The following is a 24,132-nucleotide window of genomic DNA, read 5'->3' on the forward strand; positions in this document are numbered from 1 at the left end:
AATTAAGAAAGTACCATCTTGATATTTCTTCACATTGTATTGGAATCTGTGCTTAGAGGTGGCGCGCGCTTGGGGGCGCAGCCTTGTACAGGATATGACGTAGCCACACGTCGCAGGCTCCGACAGTGTTTTTAAAAAAGCGGCGGTTGCCATTTTTATCGGATTCTCTGGACTGTATTCTTCGCAGTGTTTTCTTAAAGTGACGCAACGTAGGTTTGTATACAGCTTTGATTTTGTGGAAATAAATGAAAAACACTTCAACGAAAGTCTCCTCAAGCAACTAATGCGTCTGTTGCCCAGGCGTCACTGCCTAGCTAAGCTAGCGAAGGTCGCGCATCGCTCAGTACCGTACGTATGCTTTCACTGCCGATGATTCTAAGAAATCATGAATAGCAAGTATCATTACAATCCTGTATTATTTGTTGTTTTGCATTGCCAACGCACTACTTTAACGTATTTTTAAAGGATTCACATTCGCTCTATTTGATTAACTCATGGTTCATCATGTGATTGATGAACTGTTAGGTGAACTCTTGTATTACGCAACCATAATAGTTTATATTCTGTGATGTCATATAAATTACATCTATATATATATCGTATATCAATGCTACAAACGTTTACAGTGCTCCTGACACACACCCTCTTTCTGAATCTGTCTATGTGTCTGTGCTGTTCTTTTTTTTTCTTTAAAGGTTGTCCTTTCCTAGTTGAAAGCTTCTTTTCAAGGATCATGCAGCAACAGCTGCAAGCAGAACAGGGGGGACTTCTTGGAGCTCTGGTTCCTGGAAAGAGGAAACTACTGGGAAAGACTTTCTACCTGGATAATGTAAAGAAAAGACCAGCTGCCCTAATTTTGGAGACTATCTCTCTTCTGGGAGGGGTGAGCTGAGAAGCATTCTTTCTGGCTTGAATAATATTTTATTTGTAGAAGAACGGATGTGGGTTTTAAAGATGGTGCAACAAAGTCATTTAAGGTTTAGTGGCGTTACCCAATTTCCATGGCAATGGTAAAAAAAGGAAAGTGATATATTCTCATTATCCAAGGTAGTTTTCTCTGTCCAGAAGGCTTCTTCAGAATGAAGAACCCTTCTGGATAGAAGGCGAAACGTCTTCAAGAGAAGAAACCCAGTCCAGTTGACAGAGAAAACTACCTTGGATACAATGACCTGGATGACTGAGAATTTACACAGATATATTCTCATTAGTAGCTAAGTACACAAAATGGTTCCTCAGTACACCAGAAGCAAAATGGAAATAATTAGGTTATATGTTTTCTGATTATTCACTATAAGATGTGTTGAAGTGTTAGCCAGGGTTGCAACAACAACAAAAAATATGTATGTATGTATACATTCCAAAGGATGTTGAGAGCTTTCTGCACAAGGATGTCAGCTTTGTTGTGACTGGAAGCCAAGAATACCTGAAGCAGCAGAAGCGCACAGACGAAAAAGTAGCAGAAAAGGGGACAAATGATGAAACCCCACATCCGACAAAGGCGAAGGAGAGTGTCGTCAGCAAAGAGAAGCAACGAACAGGAAATCCAAGACCAATGGTACTGATTGTCACTCACATAGTCTAATTCTTTTTACAATTCGTGCTGGATGAAATTAAATAATTATTTGTCAATTATGGTTGTATATAATAATTATTATTATTACTGTTATTATGCTATATTGTTATTAACAATAATAATAATACACTGGTTCCCCTCTACAAATTTTGTACTTTGGCATCACAGCCCAGAAGAATTAGTTTTGCTTGAAAACTGTCAGTTTAATCCTACACAACGAACTATCTTTTTTTTTATCATAACCTTTATATATTTTCTCTGTGGCTGTTTTTTTTGTGTATAGGCTTGTGGAAGTCGAGGGAAGGCCCTCCTTGAGAAAGCAATTCGCAACAGTGTAAGTGAACTTCTGATTTAAACATTCCCGTTAATAACCGAAGACTGATGATGAAGAATTGTCTTTCTTATGTTGCAGGAACTGCACAAGAGTAGTGTTTTGGCCAATGCTCAATCGTGGGGAGTGAAGATCCTGTATGTGGATGTTATCCTTTATTATAATAAGATTTCTTATATCAACAGAATTGATGTGTAAATAAACATAGGTTTGCCTGCAGTGCACTTCTCTCCACAGCAGATGGCACTGTGTTAATGCCAAAATCTTGTTTTTGTTGTGCAATGTCATACAAAAAAATGAAATATCACATTTTTCAACTATTTTCAGAATAGTTGGTGGAAGTCTTATATTGCTCCTTAATTTAGTATCAGATTTCCTTTTATATTTGAAGCGACTAACACGGGAGAGCTTAAGCAAAACACACAAAAGGCCAGAGGTAAGAATTATCTTCACAAGCTGTCAAAATCTAAGCTCTGTTCTGCATAAAACCAAATCAAAGGTCTGTGAAATTGCTGACTCCTGATATACTGAAGCCTTGATTTATATTTCCTGTCTCCATGCAGAAGACTGACCGCAAACAGGGTTCCCATGTTGTCAAGGGTTAGTGTGATTTTATGGTCATATATTAATTTTCCCCCCACATTTACCCAACTGGGAATCTTATTGTTATTTTCTTGGTTTTCTTTTGCAGCAACAATATTAAAGTCTCCATATCTTAAAATTGAAGATGTGAGCAGGTGAGTTACAGTCCTTAATTCTGCTTAGGGAACAGAAATCACCCTTAAAGACTGTTGATGCGTTTAAAGCACACAACATAAACTCTGATTAGCTTTAACAGCTTTCTCTCGTAAAACTGCTCACCAGACGTGACTTGCTGTATTTGATGAGTAGCCAAACATAAATTAGCTACTCAGATTCTGAACGTTTTATGTGATATGATCAGGTGCAGGCTAGTGTCAAGTTACTGATTTCAGCTATTCATTAAATTGGTTTGATATCAGGTTGAATTCGTATTTGCAGTTCATACATAATGACAGTGAAATTACAATAGGTGGAACTGACCTGCCCCAGTCATTCTGTCCTTTCTCCCCTACTGAGTGCTGGTGTAGAGTCTCTATTTCAGGCCAGATGAATTTCTTAACTGAACCTGTTTAGAAGTTGTGTTGTGTAATGTGATGAGACCCCACTGACGCTCCCTGGGAGCCCAGAGCTAAAGTGGATAAAATTTCTGTTTGATTTGCAGCCTCTGCTGCATGTTCCTGTGGGGGATCTTGATGTGCTAACAGGTCTTTTCATTTGCCCCCTCATTTCACTTAATTGAAGTGCTCTGGTGAATGTGTAGTCCACTAGAAACTGAACCCTGGACATCTGAAACTGTTCTCCCCCCCCCACCCCCCCCCCCCCCCCCCACAATTTTGTCATTACCTCACATTGAACTTTCAAAGTGGTTTAAAAGTAGGGGTTAAATGCAAATGACAGTAATCTTACTTTTTAATGTATTTGATTGTCAATTCTTATTGCAGTGTGTATTTTAGTACATTTGTTGCTACTCTGCATATCTTTTCTTATCTAAACAGGAAATACAAGCCGTTGCATATGCAGTCATTGACCTTTCCCTCGCTGTGGTATTCGGGACAATTTAGTCCCTTCGAATCACCACCTCCACTGTTTGAAAAGCATAACAAGTCAGTAGAAGCTAAAACGAGGTAGGTTTAATTGCCATAATTTAAAGAAAATGCAGTTTTCATATTTTAAAAGTAACTACATTCCTCTAAAAAAGTGTTAATCTCTACTTTTTTATATTTAAAACAGGGAAAAGAAAAAGTCTAAAAACTGCACTGAGGACAAACCTCTAACGCCACCCAGCTGTACGCCCTCACCTTTGCAACGACGGAAAAAAGACCTGTCGTTCTGTGAATGCTGTCATCAACACTTCTCTAATCTGGAGGAGGTGAACAACTTTGTAAATTCCACATATACCCATACAGTGTTTGGTTTAGAGTGCATATCAATTTGAGGTCTGTTGTATTTATGGATTCTTGCAGCATTTGCACTCTGATCATCATCGTGCATTTGCTCTGGATATCTCAAACTACGCTCATGTGGATCAACTTGTGGCTGAAATGGTTCCAGGGTTCACTCCCAAACTACCCACACGATGTGAAAACATGCAGAATAGGTAAGTGTGTGTGTGAGAGGTTTCCTTTGGACTATGTTGTTTTCTGTTTGTTGTCATGGGGGTTAATAAGTATATGTTCTCCTCCTAGACCACTGACTCCCATATCCATCCAAGACATCTGTGAACTTGAGCCTATTGATGATATTGAGGCAGAGCATGAAGTTCGGGCCCTGCAGAGGCGAGGTTCATCACTGAGCGATCACATCTCCAGTCCTCATCGGGGGCCGTGTGTGTTCAGACCAGTCAGCCTATCACCAGAGCTTTCATTAACCCTCTCAAAACCTCCCATTCTGTCTCCTGGCATCCAGCCTTTCACCGTAGACACAAGCGGCCTGATTACTGGTACTTCAAGTCCGGTCATGCCACTGTTGGCTGTTGAAGCACATGACTTTGACCCATCCTGCCAGCTGCGTGATACCAGGGATCCAGTCAGCTCCTCTGATGTCCTATGTCCATCCCTTGACCCTTACAGTCAGCCTCCAGTCCTCAGCCCTCAGGTCCCCTTCATCATGGAGCCCCACTCCCCATATTCGGAGCCCCCAGTACTCAGTCCAAAACAGAAATTGAAAGAACATATGCTTGAAATCGACGTTGTCTCTTCTGTGAATATAACAAACACTCAAGAAGTAGAATATCCATCTCCACAATCTGTTTTGGAGCTCGGTCAATCAGAATGTCACTCCAGCGATCTTAGGTCAATCACTCCTTTTTCGGGTCGATCTCGATCCCTCCCTCGACAATCAACAGTGGCACAGAACCCTAAAAAACGCTGTCGATCAGCAAGTCTAGGGAATAGCGGCGCCAAAAAGAGGAGAATTTCTCTGCAATTCTGCTGCAGTGACTGTTTAACTGCGCCTCTGAAGCCAGGCAGTGATGTGCTGGCAAGTCCTGAGGCCTGGTTATCTGACAAGGGGGTCGGTCAAGTAAAGCAACAGTGTCCTCAGCCAATAGTGCCAGCATGTACAACAGGAATGGCTGGTTTCAAACAAACTTTTGCCCCATTATCTGCTCCTTCTGCACAGACTTTCAGCCGCAGGCTTAATCAGACAGACACCTCAGTTCTTCAACAGCAGTCTGATAAATGTCCCAGCACAGACATTCACACCTGCAGTCAGGCTTGTCAGCCTTCGGGGGCCCACTCTACATCAGTGTGCATTGAATCGGTCCTCATCCCAGACTTAGCCATACTCTCATCTTCGTCGTCAGACTCCGACTGGGACCGCGAGGTTCTGGCCAAGCTGGGTCAGACCTCTGTTACCCCCCTGTTGCCCACAGATCAGGACTTTGAGCTCGATAAAGATCTCCTTCACAGGCCGTGCGCGTGGATGCAGGACAGCAGCTACGAGTCGCGTCTCCACACCGCACTTCAGCCATCGGATTCAGGAAAGCCGCTCTGCGGGGAAGATATGGACTCGTCTGCTTTTTCCAGAACTGTGGTGAAAATTGTTGAGGTTCAACATTGACAGCCCTCCCCCTATTGAACACTTTGCTTTGAACTTATTAGACCAAACCAATTAAATTGTCCTTGAATAGATATGTAAGGTGTAGTGTAAACATAAAATGCAACATTGAGCTGTTTTTAACAGGTTCACTTGTTTTTATGTTTTAATGGTGAGTTGCCTCGAGACCGCAGCATCGTCAGTTTTGATTGTCCTTGTGCACAGACCCCAGAGCAAATCTGTCCTGCTGAATTCAGGCTTTCTGCATCTACATGCTTACACACATGGTCAGTTTGAGAATTTAATGAGGTTTTTCTAAAGGGAGCATTACTCAATTACTGTAAGTGCTGCTCCTGGATCAGCTCCCAGTAGCTCTGACATTGACGAGGCCTTGTTTTAGACAACCCGGATAAACTGAGATGGACAACAGAGCACTTGTGTTTGAAGGTGGGCCAGAGGGATGGGATTTTCAAGGATTTTCTCCGCTGCTGTGCGCTGCAGACGCAGTCAGGTTTATGATCACATTGAAGCAGAAAGGTCATTCGATAGTTTTGTTCCAAAAAAATAAATGCTCCTTGTAAATGTTGAACTGGGGCATTTAAAATGTTAATAGTAAAGCAAGCAAAGAAGGGAAAACACTGGAAACTGAAGTTTTTAAAAGTGAACTCAAAGTGATATGGTCTTAAATAAATTATTTCATTCATATACATTTTCATTCTGTTTTTGTCTTGACTTAAGTCTTATCTCGTGGACAGTGTCAAACAACATGGTTAAAATGGGCATTATACCCCTTAAAAGTTGCACTTGTGTCACGTTTGGACCTTATCAGCAGGCTTTTTGGAGGATATTTTATATTTTTGTCCTCAACGTGAGTTGAATAGTGAGTGGTACAACTTTCATAATTAGCACAATTAATAAATAGCTCAAATCTTTATTACGTGTATTAACCCTATAAAGCCTGACACATCAAAAAATAGCCAGAAAATTCTAATTTTTTGGAAATGAGATGTTTATTGAACCTTTTAACAAAATCCCAATTTTTTTTTGATTGTTTATGACATTTTTTTTGTATCAAATATGATACATTAGGCGATTTCGGCAACTTTTAGCTCACGACTATATTAACTTTAGACACAAAAACAAAGTTTGCCCATAACATTTTGACAATATAGAACATGAACAACATTTTTTGCATAGCACTTTTTAGCACAAGAGGTACACTGCAGCCTCTTTTACGGGGTGGTGTTGGAGTTGTTTCTGGAGAGGACAGTGGTCTGCCACACTTGATTTTGGTTTAGAAAAAAGAGACGTCTCAGAATCTCGCGTATCAAATATGATACAAACGGCTTTAAAGGGTTAAATTACGATGAAATTACTGAGCGCATTCATCTGGGACCCGGACCCACTTGTGTAGCCGACAGGCGTCTTCAGAGAGGATGGGTGGGTGGGCTTGTCGAGCCCACGTGCTCCTTGTTTCCAGGTGTGCGGTTCCTCGCGCAGTGTTATTGCTTCGATTGATCTTTGCCGCGTGTGTGTGCGCGCGCGCGCATCTGTGTCCATGACATCGAGTCCGACACACGCCGCGCTGCTGGAGCCGAGGAGTGGAGTCTCGCCAGGGCGCTTTTCAAGTCAACAGACGCAGTGAGCGGGGCGAGAGATGCGGGCGCTGCGTTTCGGGGAACCCCGTTGCGCTCTTTACTTCCGCTGCCAGCAACAGTCCCCCAGCGGCTCGTCTCAAGGCGCTTTTCTTGTCATTTGACGGCGCTTCACCGAAGAAATCATCAGGACTATGTGAGCATCATGCTCGCCGCGAGATGCCTGCTGTTCGCCGCAGTATGCACAGGTACAGACCTTTAAAATTTAAAATGGATTATCACTGTGGTGGGTTACAGAATGAGACCTTTATTGGGCTCAGGGTTGACTAGATGGGTGAGCGGGGACGGAAGGGTGCTGGTTCAGCCCAAGAGGCTCCTGCAACAGATGCATGGCGAAGAGGAGCTGCACCACAACCGGCTGGATACCCGAATACACAACCAGGCGGCCGGACCGCAGGTGAGTGTCCTCTTGTTCAAGCAACTGACATTGACTTTGTGGGGTTTACATTTCAATATTCTTCCTAATGTTTCTTACACCTTATCATATTTTAGCCTCCTGATATTTTTTGTATCGAATGTAACACAGCTTATATTTTCCTTGTCATTTCTATCTTTGTCAATTTATTGATATTCTGTTGCCTCTTTCTGTTTGTATATACAAGTTGCTAAATTAAAGTTTTATAGTAAATGATAACAAATATTTCAAAACAAGTCAAAAGTGTTCTTCATAATGGCCAGATCATCCTCTTATGGTCCTATAACTGTCCTACATCCACTCTGTGACCCTCAAGCTGCCCCCACTTTAAAGTATTAGATAATATTTCACATCTAAACCTGTCTTCTCTTATTACCTCCACCATGATCACTTTCACTCAGCAACTAGTCAGAATGCAGTTCTGACCTTGGGCGATGCGGTTGTGGCTGCAAGATCTCTTTTTCAAATCTCTGCTGCAGGATGAAGGATCAATTTAGAAGAAAATAGATCAGAATTGAATAATTTCAGGAGCATTTTTGCCCTTTTCCCAAAAAAGAGTATTTTATAAATACTTAACTATCGAGTTGGTAATGAGGCACATTTTTAGTCATCATTCACAGTTCAGACAGAGCTTCTTATCTCTGCTCACAGGCACTCATGAGGGCTTTTTATTGTGCAGCCTGTGGACCCAGTGGAGGTTTATGCTGATAGTAAGTGGTTTGGAGTGAGTGCATTCTAATACTAATGAGGCCTGCCTTGCAGATGGCCAGTAAGGGCTGATAGTAGCCATTACGGAGATGTATCTATCTTATGAGTCCGATAGAATTCACCTTGGAGAAAGGTCAATGTCAGCCCTGGTGAACAGTCCTGTTTCAGAAGGAAGATAAAGTCTCTTTAAAAATGGAATTCTCATTTCCATTCTTCTGAACTTCACCCTCACCAGAACATCCACCTGGCCCAGACCAGCTTTTTGGTGGAGGCCTTCGAAACATCCTTCATCCTTGACCTGGAACTCAACCAGTAAGTTGGATTTAGACCCAGTGGCCTTCAAACATCCATGCACCACTGTAGAATTGACTTATTTGCATGCATATTTTTCATTCTTCCACCTCAATAGCATACAAAATCTGTACAATTCTATTTTTAATTTTCAATACGTATATTGTGTTCAATTGCTATGTATTTTCAACACTTTTCACCTAATTTATGAGCTGTCAGAGTAAGATTTTACACTTCATGTTGTGCTTATATTCTCAATAACAGTGTTGCCTTTTTTAGAACCACTTAGTTTAAAACTAATTGCAACAATTTTCTTTTCTCCAGCAACCTCCTGTCTACAGAATATGTAGAACGCCACTATGAAGAAGATGGTCGGCTCAGCGAGAATACAGTAATAATGTCTTTTGTAATGTTTAATCTAGAAAGAATTATCCCAAATATATTAGCCACTGTTTATCCATTACCCTGACCTTTACAAATATATTGAAATTGTTTGTTTAGCTACTGCTAATGAATGTGGTCTTTATATATAGTATTACCTGTTAACTTTGCTATCTGCTTGTTGTAGTTTTTACATTTTAACAAGTTTGATGATTGAATTTATTTACTTTCATTAGTTTAGGCAAATGCCCAGAATCAAGAACATACAGGAAAGATTGTGTAGGAACCAATGTTTTTAGCACGAGCAGGCTGCTCTAACCTTCCTTAAGTATCCTGATTTTGGTATCTAATAGAAACCAGTTTTTTTCAGTTAATTTGATTAGACTTGATCATAGACCAATTGCTACCATCACAAGGCTTCATTACTTCATTACCAGTGTGTATTAAAAGCATATCTTGTTTATCTCGCCCTTCAAACAGTGATTCCTACTGGCCACAAAGGTTTTAAATTCAAAATATTCTTTCATTTTGTGTCTTATCAGTGCACAACAATGACACGCAGCTAAATGAAGTTAAATTCACTATTTTATTGTTGCACACGTGCGAGACAGTTAAAATCTTATGCTGTCGTATTCAGTGTATGCTTCGATGATGCTAGTGAGTGTCCAAACTAGGTTGTCTCACTCTCTCCCTCTCTCTCTCTTCTGTCTTTCCCTCTTTTACTCTGCCAAACACTGTCTGACCAATCAGTAGATGGTTGCCATGGCTACCCTGTGGGCAGCAGCAGCTATTTTCTCCTGTCATGAGGGAAATTCAAATCACCCCAGTTTGTCGAATTAACTTAATCTCAGACTCAATGTATTCTCTACCCCTATTCAGATTAAACTGGTTTATTTTCAATCAAGCAAATCACAAAACATCTTAAATAATAATAGTATTACTAATGGACTTCTGGTTGCTGCCAGAGGAAGCAGTCCCAGAACATGGGACGCCAATATTCTACATAGGGTTCTAATCTTGGAAGATGATGTCATCACGTTGATGGAATTGTTAATGGAATTTTGATTAAAGTCAGGGAATAATGGTGCAAATGTGCAATTGAAGGGGATTAATCAACAGGGATTTATATCTATGAAAAAATGGCATCACAAAGAATTTCATCATTTTTTCTTATGTTCCATTTTGTGAATGAAGTAATTTTAGCGCACAGACCTGCCCCCTCCCCCACTGCTCTCTTCACCATAATATATTTAGTTCTTCATTGAAGTGCCAATAAATTTCTCCTGCCTTTGTATGTCGGAGGTTCTTTATTGGTCCCTGCTGATCTATGCTGTTGTGCTGAGTGGCTGACTAGCTCGTCCTGATTTAATCTCAATGACACAAGACTTTAAAGGAATTGAATTAAGGATGCCGAAGGGCTGGATTTGCCAGATTGCTGGATTTAATTGCTGTTAATTCGTGCCAGTCATTTCTGCTGTGTCATTAAGTAGCCAACTCTGACTCGACAGAACACTGAAAATCCGCAACTCCAATATGCACGTGGTGTTTTGCTTACCTGTGATCTTTCACATCACTTCACCATGCCGTGATTTACTGGCGCACGTCAGCTGCAGCCATTACAGCTGCAGCCATTACAAGTGCACGCATCCCGTCTAAAGAGTCCACTGACACGCTCCAAAGCCTGCAGCACGTATCTGCTGTGCTGGATAATTTGATTTCCTGCACTTACCCTTGTAATCCTACCTTTCAATATTGCCCCAGTCTAAGTGCTTTGGGCTGTCTTGCGCTTTGGTCGAAGTGACGTAAGCCCTTTTCTTCCTCAACAGATTAGGTGATGTTAAATAATAAGGAAAATGCTTTTCAATTTATTCCAAGGAATCGCTTTATACACCCATATATACCATTTTAGATTTTGGCTTTTCAGCAAAATATATTTTCAAAAAATTAAAAGGTGTATTTATTCACAATAGAAAAATAAAACTCCCCCATGCACGTTCACTTTTGTGCACTTTGCCAGGCCAGACTGTAGCTGCAGGTTGGGATGGTGTACAAGTACATGAAACTCTCCATGCACACACACACACACGCACACACACACACACAGACACACACACACACACGCACACACCTCTAATTTTCTTCTCAGTATTTTACTAAGCCACACGCTGAAATCTGATTGTCGAAACACAACATTCTTCACATAATCGTAAAGTTTGGAGCCTCAAGATCAAACTGGATCAGTACAGAAGAGACCCCGGTGGCAGAAAATAAGTACAGAGACTCAACATTTGCCATTTTGGCCAATATTTTAATGGCACATCCTGCTCAAATCCTTAGATTGGCCAATATTTTAATGGCAGATCTTGCTCAAATCCTTAGATTGCAGTGTTCATAACTGATGAGTAATTAATTGTATAATCCATGGCTCCATGACTCAATTCTCCCCCTGGCCCCAGTCCTCCACTCAAGGACTCTAATCCTGCAGCATGCATTCAGTTTTTCCTGAGCCGTATTGTTTGCAGACTCAACTTCTGCAGGTGTTAGTTTTTCCGGAATATGAGCTGTGTACAGTTCTCAACCTTCAGTCGACCCCGGCTGACAGTAAAGACTTGCCCTGCGTGCACGGAGGGGCAGGAAATCAGCACAGCCAGCGATTCAGAGCCGGCATTGGTTTCATTTTCTGAAACCTGATGTGAGCGTGTTACTGGATGATGGAGGGTTTAGTGTCATGCTCTAATTTCTGATTTCTTTCCAGGGAGGAGAGCACTGCTACTACCATGGGCATGTCAGAGGCGTGCCACAGTCCTGGGCTGCTCTCTCTACCTGCCTTGGATTACAGTAAGATGAATATTTAGAGACATTTCATGACACTTTTATTCTTACATTGATAAATGTGGCATGTCAATTATCACAAGCTGAATAATAAAATGTACTTTTCCACACTCTTGCTTCACCTTGAACCTTTCATGGATACCTGAGCGCCATAGTTTAATTATTTGCTGCAGTCAAGTACATTTTTTTTTTAGCTTAGCCAAAATGTTAAATTTCTTTATAACCTGTGAACGATCAAGCGCACAAATACATATCAAAACTTGACATTAATTATTAACTATTAAATAAAGCTTATCATCCTTAATAAACTTACAGACATTTTTGACTGTTCCAGGGGCATGTTTTCAGATGGGAACTTCTCATACGGGATTGAACCCATCGATAGCGATGAGGTGAGTCTGGACTGGATATGATGCCGTTGCACGGTCACGTTACATTTTTTATTGGGTGTATTTACTTTATCGAATGCTAAGATATGATAAGATGTGTAACAAAGTGATTGGAAGATGTGGAAGAGGCTTTTTCCATATTCCCCTTCACCTCTACTCCAGTAATTGAAGCACAGCTCAGTTACATAGTCTTAAGAGATGGATCAATGACCTCTATTCAAACTGCTTGCCTGCATTTGATGGCCTCTGAGCTCCATCTCCACTCTCTTTCATAAAGAATTTATCCACAGTTTGTGTGCACCACACCGTCCTGCCGTCTTATGCCCATTAAGCCTCGTGATAGGTTTCCTCACACAACCGTAACTAAGGACGAGGCTTCCGCATCAGCGGGATGTTTTTCATCCACATTCTTTCTTTACTTCTCCTTTGGTCACATCTGCATTTTGATCTGTTTAGTCATCCAGCAACTGTGTGTTTTTTAGAGTTGTCATCTCTCCCTCTCTCTTTGTCCTGCTGTCTTGCAGGAGAAGAACCAGCACGTTGTGTATCGTGTGCCGGACATGGACCTTTTTTCATTTGACTGTCCAGGTAGACCGCAGAGACACTATTCCTTTGTTTACGATAACATTTATCCCTGGATACAATTTTCTTTCTGCAAGCTGATCCCTTCCTCTGCTCGACCAGCTGGTCTATGCATCCTTAGTTGCAACCTCTCCACCTGTCCTCTTTTTCCTTGACATGTTTCCACCTTCCTGCTTCCCGTCACCCAATCCGTACCATTACTCTCCCTCCTTCTTTGTCTTTCCTATTTGACCCGTTATACTCGACTCCTCTCCTCTCAGCTGGCTCTGTGATATTGATTTGTTCTGATGAGTGGGCTATAACACACAACTACATCCACCCTTGGTCTGATGACTGCGCGCTTTCCATCTCTTGGTGTCTATCACGTGTTACCCAGAATGCCCCCTGAACAATACAGAATCAGAGAGGCACTCAGGCGTCCACAGTGAAGGAGACACTGACCCGATGGAGGAGGAGGAGGAGGAGGAGAAGCTGGTTTCCAGGGAAGGCGTAAGGCGTTCTAAGAGACAAGTCAGTTACCACTCTTCCTCCTGAAGTTAAAATGTCCGAACGCAGTTCACATTATATCAGTTGAAATCCTTTTTCCATCTCAAACTGTTAATTATCAAATATGAGTGAAACTGATCTGCTATATGAGTTCAATAACCGATCAGTGCTGTTGTTAGTAGTTGTTGAAATAGACATCCTAATTGTTCTCAAAAAAACATTTTCAGCTTCAGGATGTCTGACAGGAATTTAACAAACTAGTTGCATGTGGCTAGTTTTTGTACAGCATCATCCATCTTTAGATCTGTTGTATATCAGGTCTGATTGCTAGCTTGGTTGTGTAATTAACACTAGTGCCTCACTATTGAAGAAAAAAAGCAAGATGAGGAGTGATAGAATGATTGTTATTATCTCTGTGTCTGTGCTGAGTGTGATTCATGGTTGCATTGGATGACTTTGTCCGTTTGTCCTGGGTGAAGGTGATGTGGGCACCAAACTCGAATGCATGGATTTCTGTTGCCTTTTCCAGGTTCGGCGAGGCCAGCGTACCGTCCAGTCCGAAACCAAGTACATCGAGCTGATGGTTGTGAATGACCATGAGCTGGTACGCGGACGTCACTGAGTAGTAAATAATTTAAAGCACAGAAAATAGATGAAGGTCAATAGCAGTTTGTTGATTCTGCCTTCATCTCTCTAGTTTGTGCAGCGGCGTCGTTCCACAACACACACGAAGACCTTTGCCAAATCAGTGGTGAACATGGCCGACGCTGTGGGTGATGATACTATTCCAGTAATCTGTAATGCCACGATTTATACTGAATTTGTTATTTCTACATCTCAATGTTGTCTCAAGCAGATCTACAAGGAGCAGCTGAACACACGCATCGTCCTGGTAGCTATGGAAACCTGGTCTTCTGAAAACAAGATCTCTGTGGGCGATGATGTCCTGCTCACCCTGCGTCACTTCATGAAGTACAGGAAGGAGAGCATCAAGGAGCACTGTGATGCTGTTCACCTCTTCTCGTACGTTGACTCCCCTGCTCTTGCTTTCTTCCTCCCCCTCAAGTTCCTCTAAGTGAAGCATTCTCATCGTCTTTCCCTCAGTGGGAGGACGTTTATGAGCAGCCGCAGTGAGGCTGCATACTTTGGGGGTATCTGTTCCCTCACCAAAGGTGGAGGAATTAATGAGGTAAAACTCTGAAAGGCTGATAAAAATGCATTTATAGATGCAGATTTTCATGGGTTTATGCGTCATTAGTTTACTCTGGATTCCGTTGAAGGACTTGACTAATTTTTTGGTGTATGATCAGTTTGGCAGTGTGGGCCCTCTGGCCATCACATTGTGTCAGAGTCTTGGACAGAATCTCGGCATGCTGAGGAACAAAGAACAGTCAGCAGCAGGTACGAATGAACGATTTCCTTCATCTGCAATATTCATCTCAAGTATCAAGGCTGACAGTTAAATCTTGTGTAAATGCTATTATATAATAATAAGTAGTACTCCAGCTTATATGTACAACCATTTTGTAACCTTTATCAATCACTGATAAATTATATTAAATTTATAAGGACAAACTTAAATGTGTTACCTTTATCCCAACACTACCCTCATGTGGTAAGATAATAATACTGCTGTACAGAATATTAAATCAGCTTCAATGTGTGTGTGTGTGTGTGTGTGTGTGTGTGTGTGTGTGTGTGTGTGCTTCCAGGAGACTGTAGATGTCCAGATCCATGGCTGGGCTGCATCATGGAGGACACAAGGTTTACATTTAACTTTACATTTAACATTCTTACCTGGAAAATATTAATACCTGAACATTTTTTATTAATTTTACAGCAATAAGGATTGAAAGGTGTGTTTATAATCATTTTATTTGTGTTTTCTTGCATCAGTTACCACCTACCCAGAAAGTTCTCTCGCTGCAGCGTGGACGAGTACCTGCGATTCCTCCAACAGGGAGGAGGCAGCTGCCTTTTCAATAAGCCCAGCAAGGTGAGACATGACTGTTTCACATCAGCGTCTCTCATCATTCTCACGCTTTGCATGTTAAATTTGATTTAAATGTATGTTAACCGTTATTTCTTGATTCTGTGTCCCCCTTTGTTGATTTATGCAGTTATTAGACCCACCAGAATGTGGCAACGGCTATGTGGAGCTCGGAGAAGAATGTGACTGTGGGTTAATAACAGTGAGTTGTGGTTCAATGACCATTTTATGGTTGTGTATTTGGTGGTGAGGACGGCCATCCCATTATAAGTGGATGTGGTGGTTACAGTAAAATAAAAATTTGAAAGCTAATTACTGTGAAAAGGGTAATTTAGATGTTTTATTTTAGTTTTCATTTTGTTTTTGCCATGTGTTGACACAGTGATCTGCTGTGAAAAGGATGTTCTACTTTCAGGCACTCAGGAGATGCCAGTCATAAAAATGAAATGTATTGTCTTTTTAAAGTTAAAATGAACTTGCTGTTCTTCATGCTGGATTAAAGCCATTCCTCTGTAAATGGCAGGAGTGTGCACGCAGCGGAGCCAACTGCTGTAAGAAGTGTACTCTTACCCACAATGCCATGTGCAGCAACGGGCTGTGCTGCAGGGACTGCAAGGTGAGTTGTTTCACTGATTATGTGACATAATCAGCACAGTCCTTTGACGATTGATTGGTTTCATCGTTTTATCTGCATTCCACATTGTCTGTGCCTTTTGACAGTACGAGCTGCGAGGTGTGACGTGCCGTGAATCTGTGAACGAATGCGACATTCCAGAGACCTGCACGGGAGACTCCAGTCAGGTAAAGAAGGCCTGACTGCAGCAAGATCGTTAAAACATTGTTGAAAACTGGAAAAAAAAAAATAGTAAATTGTTTGAGTAAAATCTCTTTTAGTGTCCTCATAATGTCCACAAACTGGACGGCTACATGTGTGATGCTGGGCAGGTAAAGTTGTTTTTTTTAGTTTAGTTTTATCCGTCTTCTTCTGCTTTTCCTGTTTTTCCACATAACTTTGATGGTCTTTTTCAGGGTCGGTGTTTTGATGGCCGCTGTAAGACCAGAGATGGACAATGCATGGCTCTGTGGGGTTACAGTACGTTCTGGGTTGATTTCAATCAGAAATATTTCATGCCACACAAAGTTTTATTTAAAAAAAAAAAATACTTTTTTCAGGCTCTGCTGATCGATTCTGCTACGAAAAGCTCAATTCTGAGGGCACGGAGAAGGGAAACTGTGGTCCTGACCCCACGGGTCAGGGATGGGTTCAGTGCACTAAGCAGTGAGTGAAAGGCCGTGGCCTCCTGACCTCAGTTTTGGAGAAGATCCTAAGACTTCACATATTCCTTCATCCCTCTCTCATCTCTCAGAGACGTTCTGTGTGGATTGCTACTGTGCAACAATCTGACAGCTAAGCCGAGCTTTGGTGAGCTGCAGGGGAAGCTCACCAGTCTAACCATCCAGCATCAGAACAGATACATGGACTGCAGGTGAGCCAGATGTTGAGAAGGGTAAAATAAAGCTGGAGTGTTCTTGATTAGTGCAGCAAGGCTGTAGAAGTTTCCTGCACAGTTCAAGGAAGTAAACATACACTCATCAGCCATTTTATTTCGTACAACTTGCTAGTAAAAGGTAGGCTGCGGCATTGAAACGACAGTCAATTGGTACTAAGGGGCCTCTCCCCCCCAAGCCGTTACACCAGCAGCAGCCTAAAGCATTGATATGAGGCAGGATGGATCATTGCTTACATGTTGTTGATGCCAATTCTGACTCATCTGGTCAGGCAGCATTTTGTAGCCTCACTTTTCTGTTCTTAGCTAACAGCTAACAGGACCTCCCACATCAACAAGGCATTTTCATCCACACAACTGCTTCACTAGTTTCTCTTTTCAGGACCAGTCTCTGTAAACCCTAAAGAGGTTGTGTGTGAAAATCACAGTAGATCAGTAGGTTCTAAAATACTCAGCCCAGCCTGTCTGCCACATTCAAAGTCACTTAAATTCCCTTCCTTCCGTATTCCGATGCTCACTGTGAGCTTCAGGAAGTGGTCTTGGCCACATCTAAAAGCCTAAATGCACTGAGTTCTGGCCCTGTGATTGGCTGATTAGCTGTTTGTGTTAGCAAGCATTAGTTGAACCTAATAAAGTAGCAGGTGATCCAAATTTTGGAGATCCTTTGAGACGTGAACTACATTAAGATATAGTGGATCCTCTAAAAAGAGTATAGTAATGATCCAGATGTTGTGGGTCTGCGGAGATGGATTACTGTAACTCTGCTTCCATGTGAACCGCAGAGGCGGCCATGCAGTGTTGGATGATGGCTTGGACCTGGGTTACGTGGAGGACGGGACTCCATGTGGGCCGAACATGATGTGTTTAGACCGTCGCTGCATACCTGTCACCACCTTCAACCTCAGCACCTGCCCGGGTTCCTCATACTCGCGCATCTGCTCCCACCACGGGGTGAGTTTGTCACTGTCATCTGCATCAGGGTTTATGGCTGCACAGTGCCACATAAATACCTGTGCGCACCTCACCCAACAGACCTGCAGCAATGAGATGAAGTGTATCTGCGATCCGGATTACACCGGGAAAGACTGCAGCGTCTTTGACCCAATCCCCATTCCTACTCCATTAGAGGGCCCTGAAAAATACAGAGGTAAACACACACGTCAAGTCGGACGATGGGAATAAAGTCAGGGTGTTTGTACAAAATACAATGGAACAAGATGATGAACAGGGAGGAAAAACAATAATTAAAAAACAAAAGGAAGACTGACGCATGGGTGTATGAAGGAAAGAGAAAAAAAGATCTCTGAAAAGGCAAAAAAACACAGGAAAACAAATAGAATAAAACACTAATCGAGGTTGGAGAGGAAAAAGAGATGAGGAAAAAAGGAGCGAAATGGAAGAAATGCAGAAGGATGGGTGTTTAGTCCAGAGGGGCAAAATGATTAAAAAGGAAAAAGAGGGACATAGAACCAGCAGTAAGGAAAGGAGAAAAGGAAATGGAACAAGCAAAGGGTTTCAATTTCAGTTTCAATCCCACAGGTCCCAGCGGCACCAATATCATAATAGGTTCGGTTGCTGGTGCCATTCTGCTGGCAGCCATAGTCCTGGGGGGAACTGGCTGGGGATTTAAGTAAGAGCTGTGGCATGTCTCCATCTGTGTGTGCCTGCTGTGTTCCTCTAACACATGCGTGCCCCCCTTTCCCCCTGCTCCCTCTGCTTGCTGCGACCTAACGCTCACTGACTGATCTCCGCTCCCTTCGGATCACCTGTTATGTTCTAAATCAGGAAGTCATGCAGGTGACGGCCTTTAGAATGAATCTGCTCACTGAATGAAAAGGCTTCCCCCGAAGGACGAATGTCTCGCAGTGCTTTGGCTCCTAGTTCGGCTGTGTTAACTGCACCGGACCCCTTTGCATGTCTTCTTATTTCTGCTGTGCGTCCCGCTCTGCGGACGGTTTGATGGTTCTTCGTCATCTTCTCACCTCACCTATTCTCTGTGCTCCCTTCTTTCCCGCCCATCTGCAACGCTGTGGAACCAGAAACATCCGGAGAGGAAGGTACGACCCCGCCTATGAGTCCTGACACCAGGATAATGGCCTCAAGTTATTGCTTATTATGATTGGCTGATGCCATCACTTTTATAACATTCCTTCATTTCATTTTTTGTGCATCTTCTTTTGCCCCTATTTTTTATCTTTTTTACCCCCTTTATTCTTTCTTTGTATGTCTTCTCAATTTTAGCTACCTTATCTACAACAGCAGCCTCTTCTTTGTGTTAATGGTAATTTCAATAAAAAAGGGTGTTTTGTGCATTTTTCTCTCCTTTTTTGTACTTATTTACATTACATCTGCAGCAAATAGTTCCATACGCAACCAGTTTTTTGTTGTTTTGTTGTTTTTTGCACAGAAAAATCAAACTATGCATGTTTATTATGTCTTGTGCAGTATTCTGAGCATTAAAAAGTACCGTACATAAAAGTATCCAGACATTAATTTAGCCCCACATGCTTCTTCCCCTTCCTTTTCCTCCACATCATTTCTCTTCCTCAGATCTTCGGGGGTTTGAATGGTTTCTCTCTGCTGTCCTTCTGCTGCATCCTGTCAGCTCTGAAGAGAGACAAAACGATCATGTCTTCCACTTCTCCGCCCTTGGCTTGTATCTGTTTCCTTCTCTGATTTCTTCTAAACCTTGAAATTTTAATGATGTCTTTATGGTGGATGCTCTGATTCCCACCCATACTGTGGCATCCTGAAATGCCCTTTATTTTTATTACATTTTGCTACAACAGTGTTATTTTCCAGTGCTCTTATTCTTATAGTTGCCATAGTGACTGTTATTATACTTTAGGCGATTCCACAGAGGCTTTCAGCTGTTGGGAGGCTTCTGGTTAATGTAATTAACCCACATCCTTTAGGTCACGTGACTGTAACTGCAGAGAAATAATGTCATTGTCATTTTATCCGTCTAGAATCAGGGGTGTCCAAACCCGGTCCTAGAGGACCGCAACCAGCAGGATTTCTCTTACCAGGTAGACGAGACTTCCTGTTCGGATCCAGTTTTCTTTGGGTAAAGCATTTTCTGCCTGGCAGCACAGGACCTGGTCTAGTCACTCCTGGTCTGGTTAAAGGTCGATATCCGTAATTGTGCTGCCTTTCGTTAGCTTTAACTCAGTGCTACACAAACTTTCTCGATATAATGTTGCACCGGTACGGAAGTTGCTTGCTTTTCATCTGTGCACACAGAAAGTTTTTCCTTCAGATATGTTGAAATGGGTGCTGATGCCGTGGCCGCGCATCAACAATGCCTCACTGCCTCTCTGAACTGAAGCACAAAACTGCTCACTTTATTAATTAAAGAGCGTTTCAGGGAAGTGTGAGCGCCCCCTCGTGGACACACTTGCGAACTGTTTCACATTGGTCTCAGAGCTGATTCAAAACTGGATTTTGGGTTCAGATTTTACCTTCAACAGTTTCATTAAAACCGACAGCACATGTTTTTAATTTCATTAGGCTTCCCTTTGGAAAGAGTTAGTAAATTATAAGATTTATCTATTAATGGCTTAGTTTCATTAAATAGATTCATATAATAAGCCCTCTATTAGGTGTGCTTGGAAAACAAACTGCTACGTCCATTTATGAGGTAGTCTTAGAGCACAACAGAGGTTATGATGTAGGAACCCCGTTTAGAATAATGATAGTATAGTAAAGAGCTGAGCAATAGCAGTAAAGCCATGAGTAAAGTTTCACTGCCAGTCAGCCTACGGTAACATTGATCATTAACTAACAGATTTTACCCCTTTCAAACGTTGAACACTGGATGATTTTTAGGGCAGCAGATGGTCACAGGTCACACCCAGTTTATTGATATGGTTGGTGATCAGTCTGAATAAAGGGTTTGTGGTGCTGTAATCACACTGTATGGTCCAACTTGAGAAAAACATCATTGTGTGTAAACACCCGTAACGTTGAATCTATATTAAAATTTATCTGAATCACAGTGGCCATGCCTGATTTTTAAAAAAATAATTATGTTCTTTAAATCATAAATGAAACACATTTTTATCTTTATGTAGTTTAAAAGTTATATACAATCAAACCAAACTAAGATGTTGTTTTTGTCAGATGTTCGACTCTCCGGTGTCTCCTTTTCCTTTCGGCTGACTCCAGTCGGCGTAGATGCCCTCTTCGTAGTCTCCCACACCCTCGAACTCAACATCGAGAGACTCTGAGACAAGGAGCGCCGCTTCTTCAGCTCCAAAAAAATCCTTTTATTTTCCAAAAAAAGGTTTTCTTCATTTAGAGAAACTGCACGGTTACGAATGCTTTATTATCTGTTGATCTCACCTCATCGTCCAGAGCCAAATATTCCTCAGCCAGCGCCAGCAGCCGTTTTTGTGCCATCGTCTGGTCGTAGAGTTTCACGGCTTCCTGTAAAATGGACAGACACATGGACAAATTCAAACTATAGGAAAGTCACAGTGAATATCGATGATCATTGGCATTTTTCTTCACTTAAACCCATCCATCTTCTACCACTTTACGGTTCAGTGGTCTCAGTGGAGGGGCTGGAGCCTACACCAGCTGCCCTCGGGTGAGGGCGGGGTACGCTCTGGCTAGCTCATCACAGGGCTAGCATGAACAAACGGCACATCCCCAGTCACATTCACATCTATGGACATTTCAGAGCATCTAAATCACCCCAAATACAGGGACTGGGACGACTGTGGGAGGAAGCCACACAGACACGGGTAGAATATGCAAACTGTTTCATTTCTCTCACCATCCGAGCTGTAAAATGGTCAGACTGAAGACCCCACTGGTCACTGTAGGCTTTATAATACATCAGGTTGTGCTCCATCACCTGATCTTCAGGTTCAAACAGGGAGTAACTGGAAGCACACGGTGCTGCACGTCTGCCGTCATTCACTAGAACACACACAAATAATGAAATTACATACAGATCAATCTCTGATGAAGATTAGAACTGCTGGGTTATGGTTACTGACTATACACTCACATTTATAGTAGGCGTACTGGAGGTAGTGGTAAATGTTGGCCACAAAGTTCTGCACAAAGTATCCTCCGACATTAGGCATCAAGTACTCCTCACACTTCAGCTTACATTTTAATATGTTGATGTAGGCATCTGGAAAAAATTGAAATTCCATCATAGAATATTTTCACTCTCTTGGCCATTATTTTATATTTCAGGCATTAAATGCCATCTAAACTGTTCCTGTTAAGGATCATACTCTCCATACAAACCTGACAGGGCTGTGTAGAAGTCAACATCAGGTAAAAGGTGAACGATTCCCTCACAATCTCTTTGACAGAGGTCATGCTCGTGGAGGTAGAGCTTCAGAGTTTCCTCCAGGAGTTCGACACCACCGCTGAAATTGCCTGAGTTGAGGAGTTTCACCCCTCTCAGAAAGCAGGCCTAGAAATGATGATGGAGACTTTTATCAGTCAGGGGTTGGAAATTCTATAATGGAAGAAAGAATCCTGTATATTATGTCTGGTGATTGATTGATAAAGACCTGAATCCTCCTGACCTCATATGGTTGTTCTTCGTGGTCGGTGAGGTAGCCGCTAAGGTCGTACTGGTTCTTATACTCCTTCATCACTAGCAGCATGTCTGGGTCATCAGGGTTCTTCTGGAGGTAGGTGTGGGCACATGGGATGGCCCTCTGCAGGTCACCTAGCTGGGACACAGAGCATCATTGTCAAATGTCAAAGACCAGTATTTCTGAAACATGTAGAAGGAACTCAACTTTTCTACTGTTGGCCAATTTGAACACAAATGATTGGATACCAGTGTTCTTTAAAATAGAAATTATTTGATGCAAAAATCAATAACTTCAAATATTGTTATGGGAAATCATAAATAGCATCTGGCACAAGCATGATTTGGAAACAACACGCAAATCCTTTGAATGCTGCAACAGCGCCCTCACGTGGCAACATTACTACATATCATCCTGTGATCCCGATATTGGCCACTGATTAAAGGACAGTTTTAGATTCAAACTTAAGGAAATGCAGCCAAATACAGATGTTTCTTTTCTTGATATTTGTGCAGAGACGCGAATTAGAACTTCTGCCAAGAGAAACCCCCAAAATAAAATAAATTGAACCTAAGAAGGAAGCTGGTTTCTACAGTTGAGCACAGTGATGCTGAATTAAATCCGAATTAGACGTCTCACCTTGGAATGCGCATGATGCAGATATCTGTACGGAGATCTTTTGCTAAAGTCCTGCAGGATCTCTCTGCCGGGGGGAGGAAGCTGCAGCGCAGGGAAATACTCCCTGCACTTCTTCTGACAGGACGCGATTGTCACAACGTGCCAGTACACGCGCAATTCCTGGTTTCCTGCGTAGTTCTCGCTCTGGTTGCTTCCGTCACAACGCAGGGCGCAATATCTGACGCTGTCTCTCAGGAGCCTGTACAAACGTAAACTCAACTCCAGGTATTTTATCGACTCGGTCCACCTCTCTGCCGCGTAATGGTCCAGCGCCAGTCCATAGGCAGCGGTGAGAGGGATGAGATCCTCGGCAGGAAAATGTCTGAAATTGTAGTTTTCATATTGCGCGTCGGTTTTAAAAGCAGAAGTCAAACAAAGCAAAGTCAGAACTGCGCAAAAAGCGACCATGGTGGGATGAAATCCGACATATTCTGCTGCCCCTCCAGTACCTCCTGATGGTCCTCCGCTCTCTGGAAAAATAATCAAGGGTCTGTGGGACTTCCAGGATTTGGGGGAGTTGAGTGTGGGTCGACAGCTGTTTCACTCGTCTGGTTCTTAATTTGGCACACAAACATGCTTAACAGCGCACGTCTGTGAAATGCGCACTATTGTTGACTCACTTTACTGTCTAAGCAAATAAAACTTTAAAAAAAACTCTGCTGATCCTATAGTTGGGTAGGCAAAGTAGCTGAACATGGTATTTGGAGAAAAGTGAAATGGACTGGACACATGACACGTTTATTACTGCGTTACCAAGGCCACTATTACCCCACATGATGCATTTCATCGGACATTTATTTCTGAAGAACACTCCCCCATTAGTGCTTGACTTTTAAAAATTGTGTTAGTTTCACTACGATATTCCTCGAAGAATTTTATAATGAAGTTTGAAATGCATTGAAATGAAATGCAGTTTTTATAAAGATGTCTGTGTAAATTCTCAGTCATCCAGGTCATTGTATCCAAGGTAGTTTTCTCTGTCAACTTAAAGGCTTCTTCAGTTCTGAACTGAAGAAGCCTTCTGGATAGAAGGCGAAACGTCTTCAAGAGAAGAAACCCAGTCCAGTTGACAGAGAAAACTACCTTGGAGTTTTTATAAAGGCATAAAAACTTCCGGTTCTTGACTTTTAC

General features: G+C 42.1%; 3 protein-coding genes across 13 annotated transcripts; 2 read left to right on the forward strand and 1 right to left on the reverse strand.

Annotated features, from left to right (window-relative positions):
* The first annotated feature begins 109 nt into the window (after positions 1-109).
* dbf4b (DBF4 zinc finger B) lies at positions 110-6,227 on the forward strand. 6 transcript variants are annotated; one of them, XM_057031692.1, is made up of 13 exons: positions 110-213; positions 301-348; positions 696-883; positions 1,364-1,555; positions 1,857-1,907; positions 1,986-2,051; positions 2,275-2,340; positions 2,468-2,504; positions 2,596-2,641; positions 3,482-3,610; positions 3,717-3,855; positions 3,950-4,083; positions 4,172-6,227. In XM_057031692.1, exons 3-13 carry the CDS (start codon positions 734-736, stop codon positions 5,544-5,546), a joined length of 2,385 nt encoding a protein of 794 aa, XP_056887672.1. In that variant the 5' UTR covers positions 110-213; positions 301-348; positions 696-733; the 3' UTR covers positions 5,547-6,227. The 6 variants fall into 6 exon arrangements, with proteins under 6 accessions (XP_056887672.1, XP_056887673.1, XP_056887675.1 ...); XM_057031693.1 differs by having other exon boundaries at positions 110-209; XM_057031695.1 differs by lacking the exon at positions 301-348 and having other exon boundaries at positions 113-209.
* Positions 6,228-6,827: 600 nt separating this feature from the next.
* Positions 6,828-20,756, forward strand: adam11 (ADAM metallopeptidase domain 11). 3 transcript variants are annotated; one of them, XM_057023532.1, is made up of 27 exons: positions 6,830-7,365; positions 7,438-7,574; positions 8,536-8,612; positions 8,916-8,982; positions 11,728-11,810; positions 12,139-12,196; positions 12,718-12,781; positions 13,152-13,285; positions 13,791-13,865; positions 13,959-14,030; positions 14,118-14,284; positions 14,366-14,450; positions 14,572-14,662; positions 14,974-15,025; positions 15,158-15,257; positions 15,382-15,453; positions 15,775-15,867; positions 15,972-16,052; positions 16,146-16,196; positions 16,281-16,344; positions 16,425-16,530; positions 16,619-16,738; positions 17,542-17,710; positions 17,792-17,906; positions 18,299-18,389; positions 18,799-18,816; positions 19,310-20,756. In XM_057023532.1, exons 1-27 carry the CDS (start codon positions 7,323-7,325, stop codon positions 19,323-19,325), a joined length of 2,301 nt encoding a protein of 766 aa, XP_056879512.1. In that variant the 5' UTR covers positions 6,830-7,322; the 3' UTR covers positions 19,326-20,756. The 3 variants fall into 3 exon arrangements, with proteins under 3 accessions (XP_056879545.1, XP_056879468.1, XP_056879512.1); XM_057023565.1 differs by lacking the exon at positions 19,310-20,756 and having other exon boundaries at positions 6,828-7,365; positions 13,173-13,285; positions 18,799-19,237; XM_057023488.1 differs by lacking the exon at positions 19,310-20,756 and having other exon boundaries at positions 6,829-7,365; positions 18,799-19,237.
* Positions 20,529-24,054, reverse strand: LOC130520192 (endoplasmic reticulum protein SC65-like). Of its 4 annotated transcripts, none has more exons than XR_008948746.1 (8): positions 22,963-24,054; positions 22,297-22,461; positions 22,025-22,196; positions 21,777-21,905; positions 21,540-21,685; positions 21,272-21,388; positions 21,104-21,187; positions 20,988-21,024 (listed from the first exon to the last, which is right to left on the reverse strand). XR_008948746.1 is itself a non-coding variant. In XM_057023919.1 (7 exons), the coding sequence occupies exons 1-7, from the start codon at positions 23,407-23,409 to the stop codon at positions 20,878-20,880; spliced, it is 1,275 nt and encodes a 424-aa protein (XP_056879899.1). In that variant the 5' UTR covers positions 23,410-24,054; the 3' UTR covers positions 20,529-20,877. The 4 variants fall into 4 exon arrangements, 2 of the variants coding, with proteins under 2 accessions (XP_056879899.1, XP_056879826.1); XR_008948761.1 differs by having other exon boundaries at positions 21,272-21,428; XM_057023919.1 differs by lacking the exon at positions 21,272-21,388 and having other exon boundaries at positions 20,529-21,024; positions 22,312-22,461.
* Positions 24,055-24,132: the final 78 nt, after the last annotated feature.

The sequence above is a fragment of the Takifugu flavidus genome, chromosome 1 (assembly GCF_003711565.1).
Source record: "Takifugu flavidus isolate HTHZ2018 chromosome 1, ASM371156v2, whole genome shotgun sequence".
Classification (NCBI taxonomy): domain Eukaryota; kingdom Metazoa; phylum Chordata; class Actinopteri; order Tetraodontiformes; family Tetraodontidae; genus Takifugu; species Takifugu flavidus.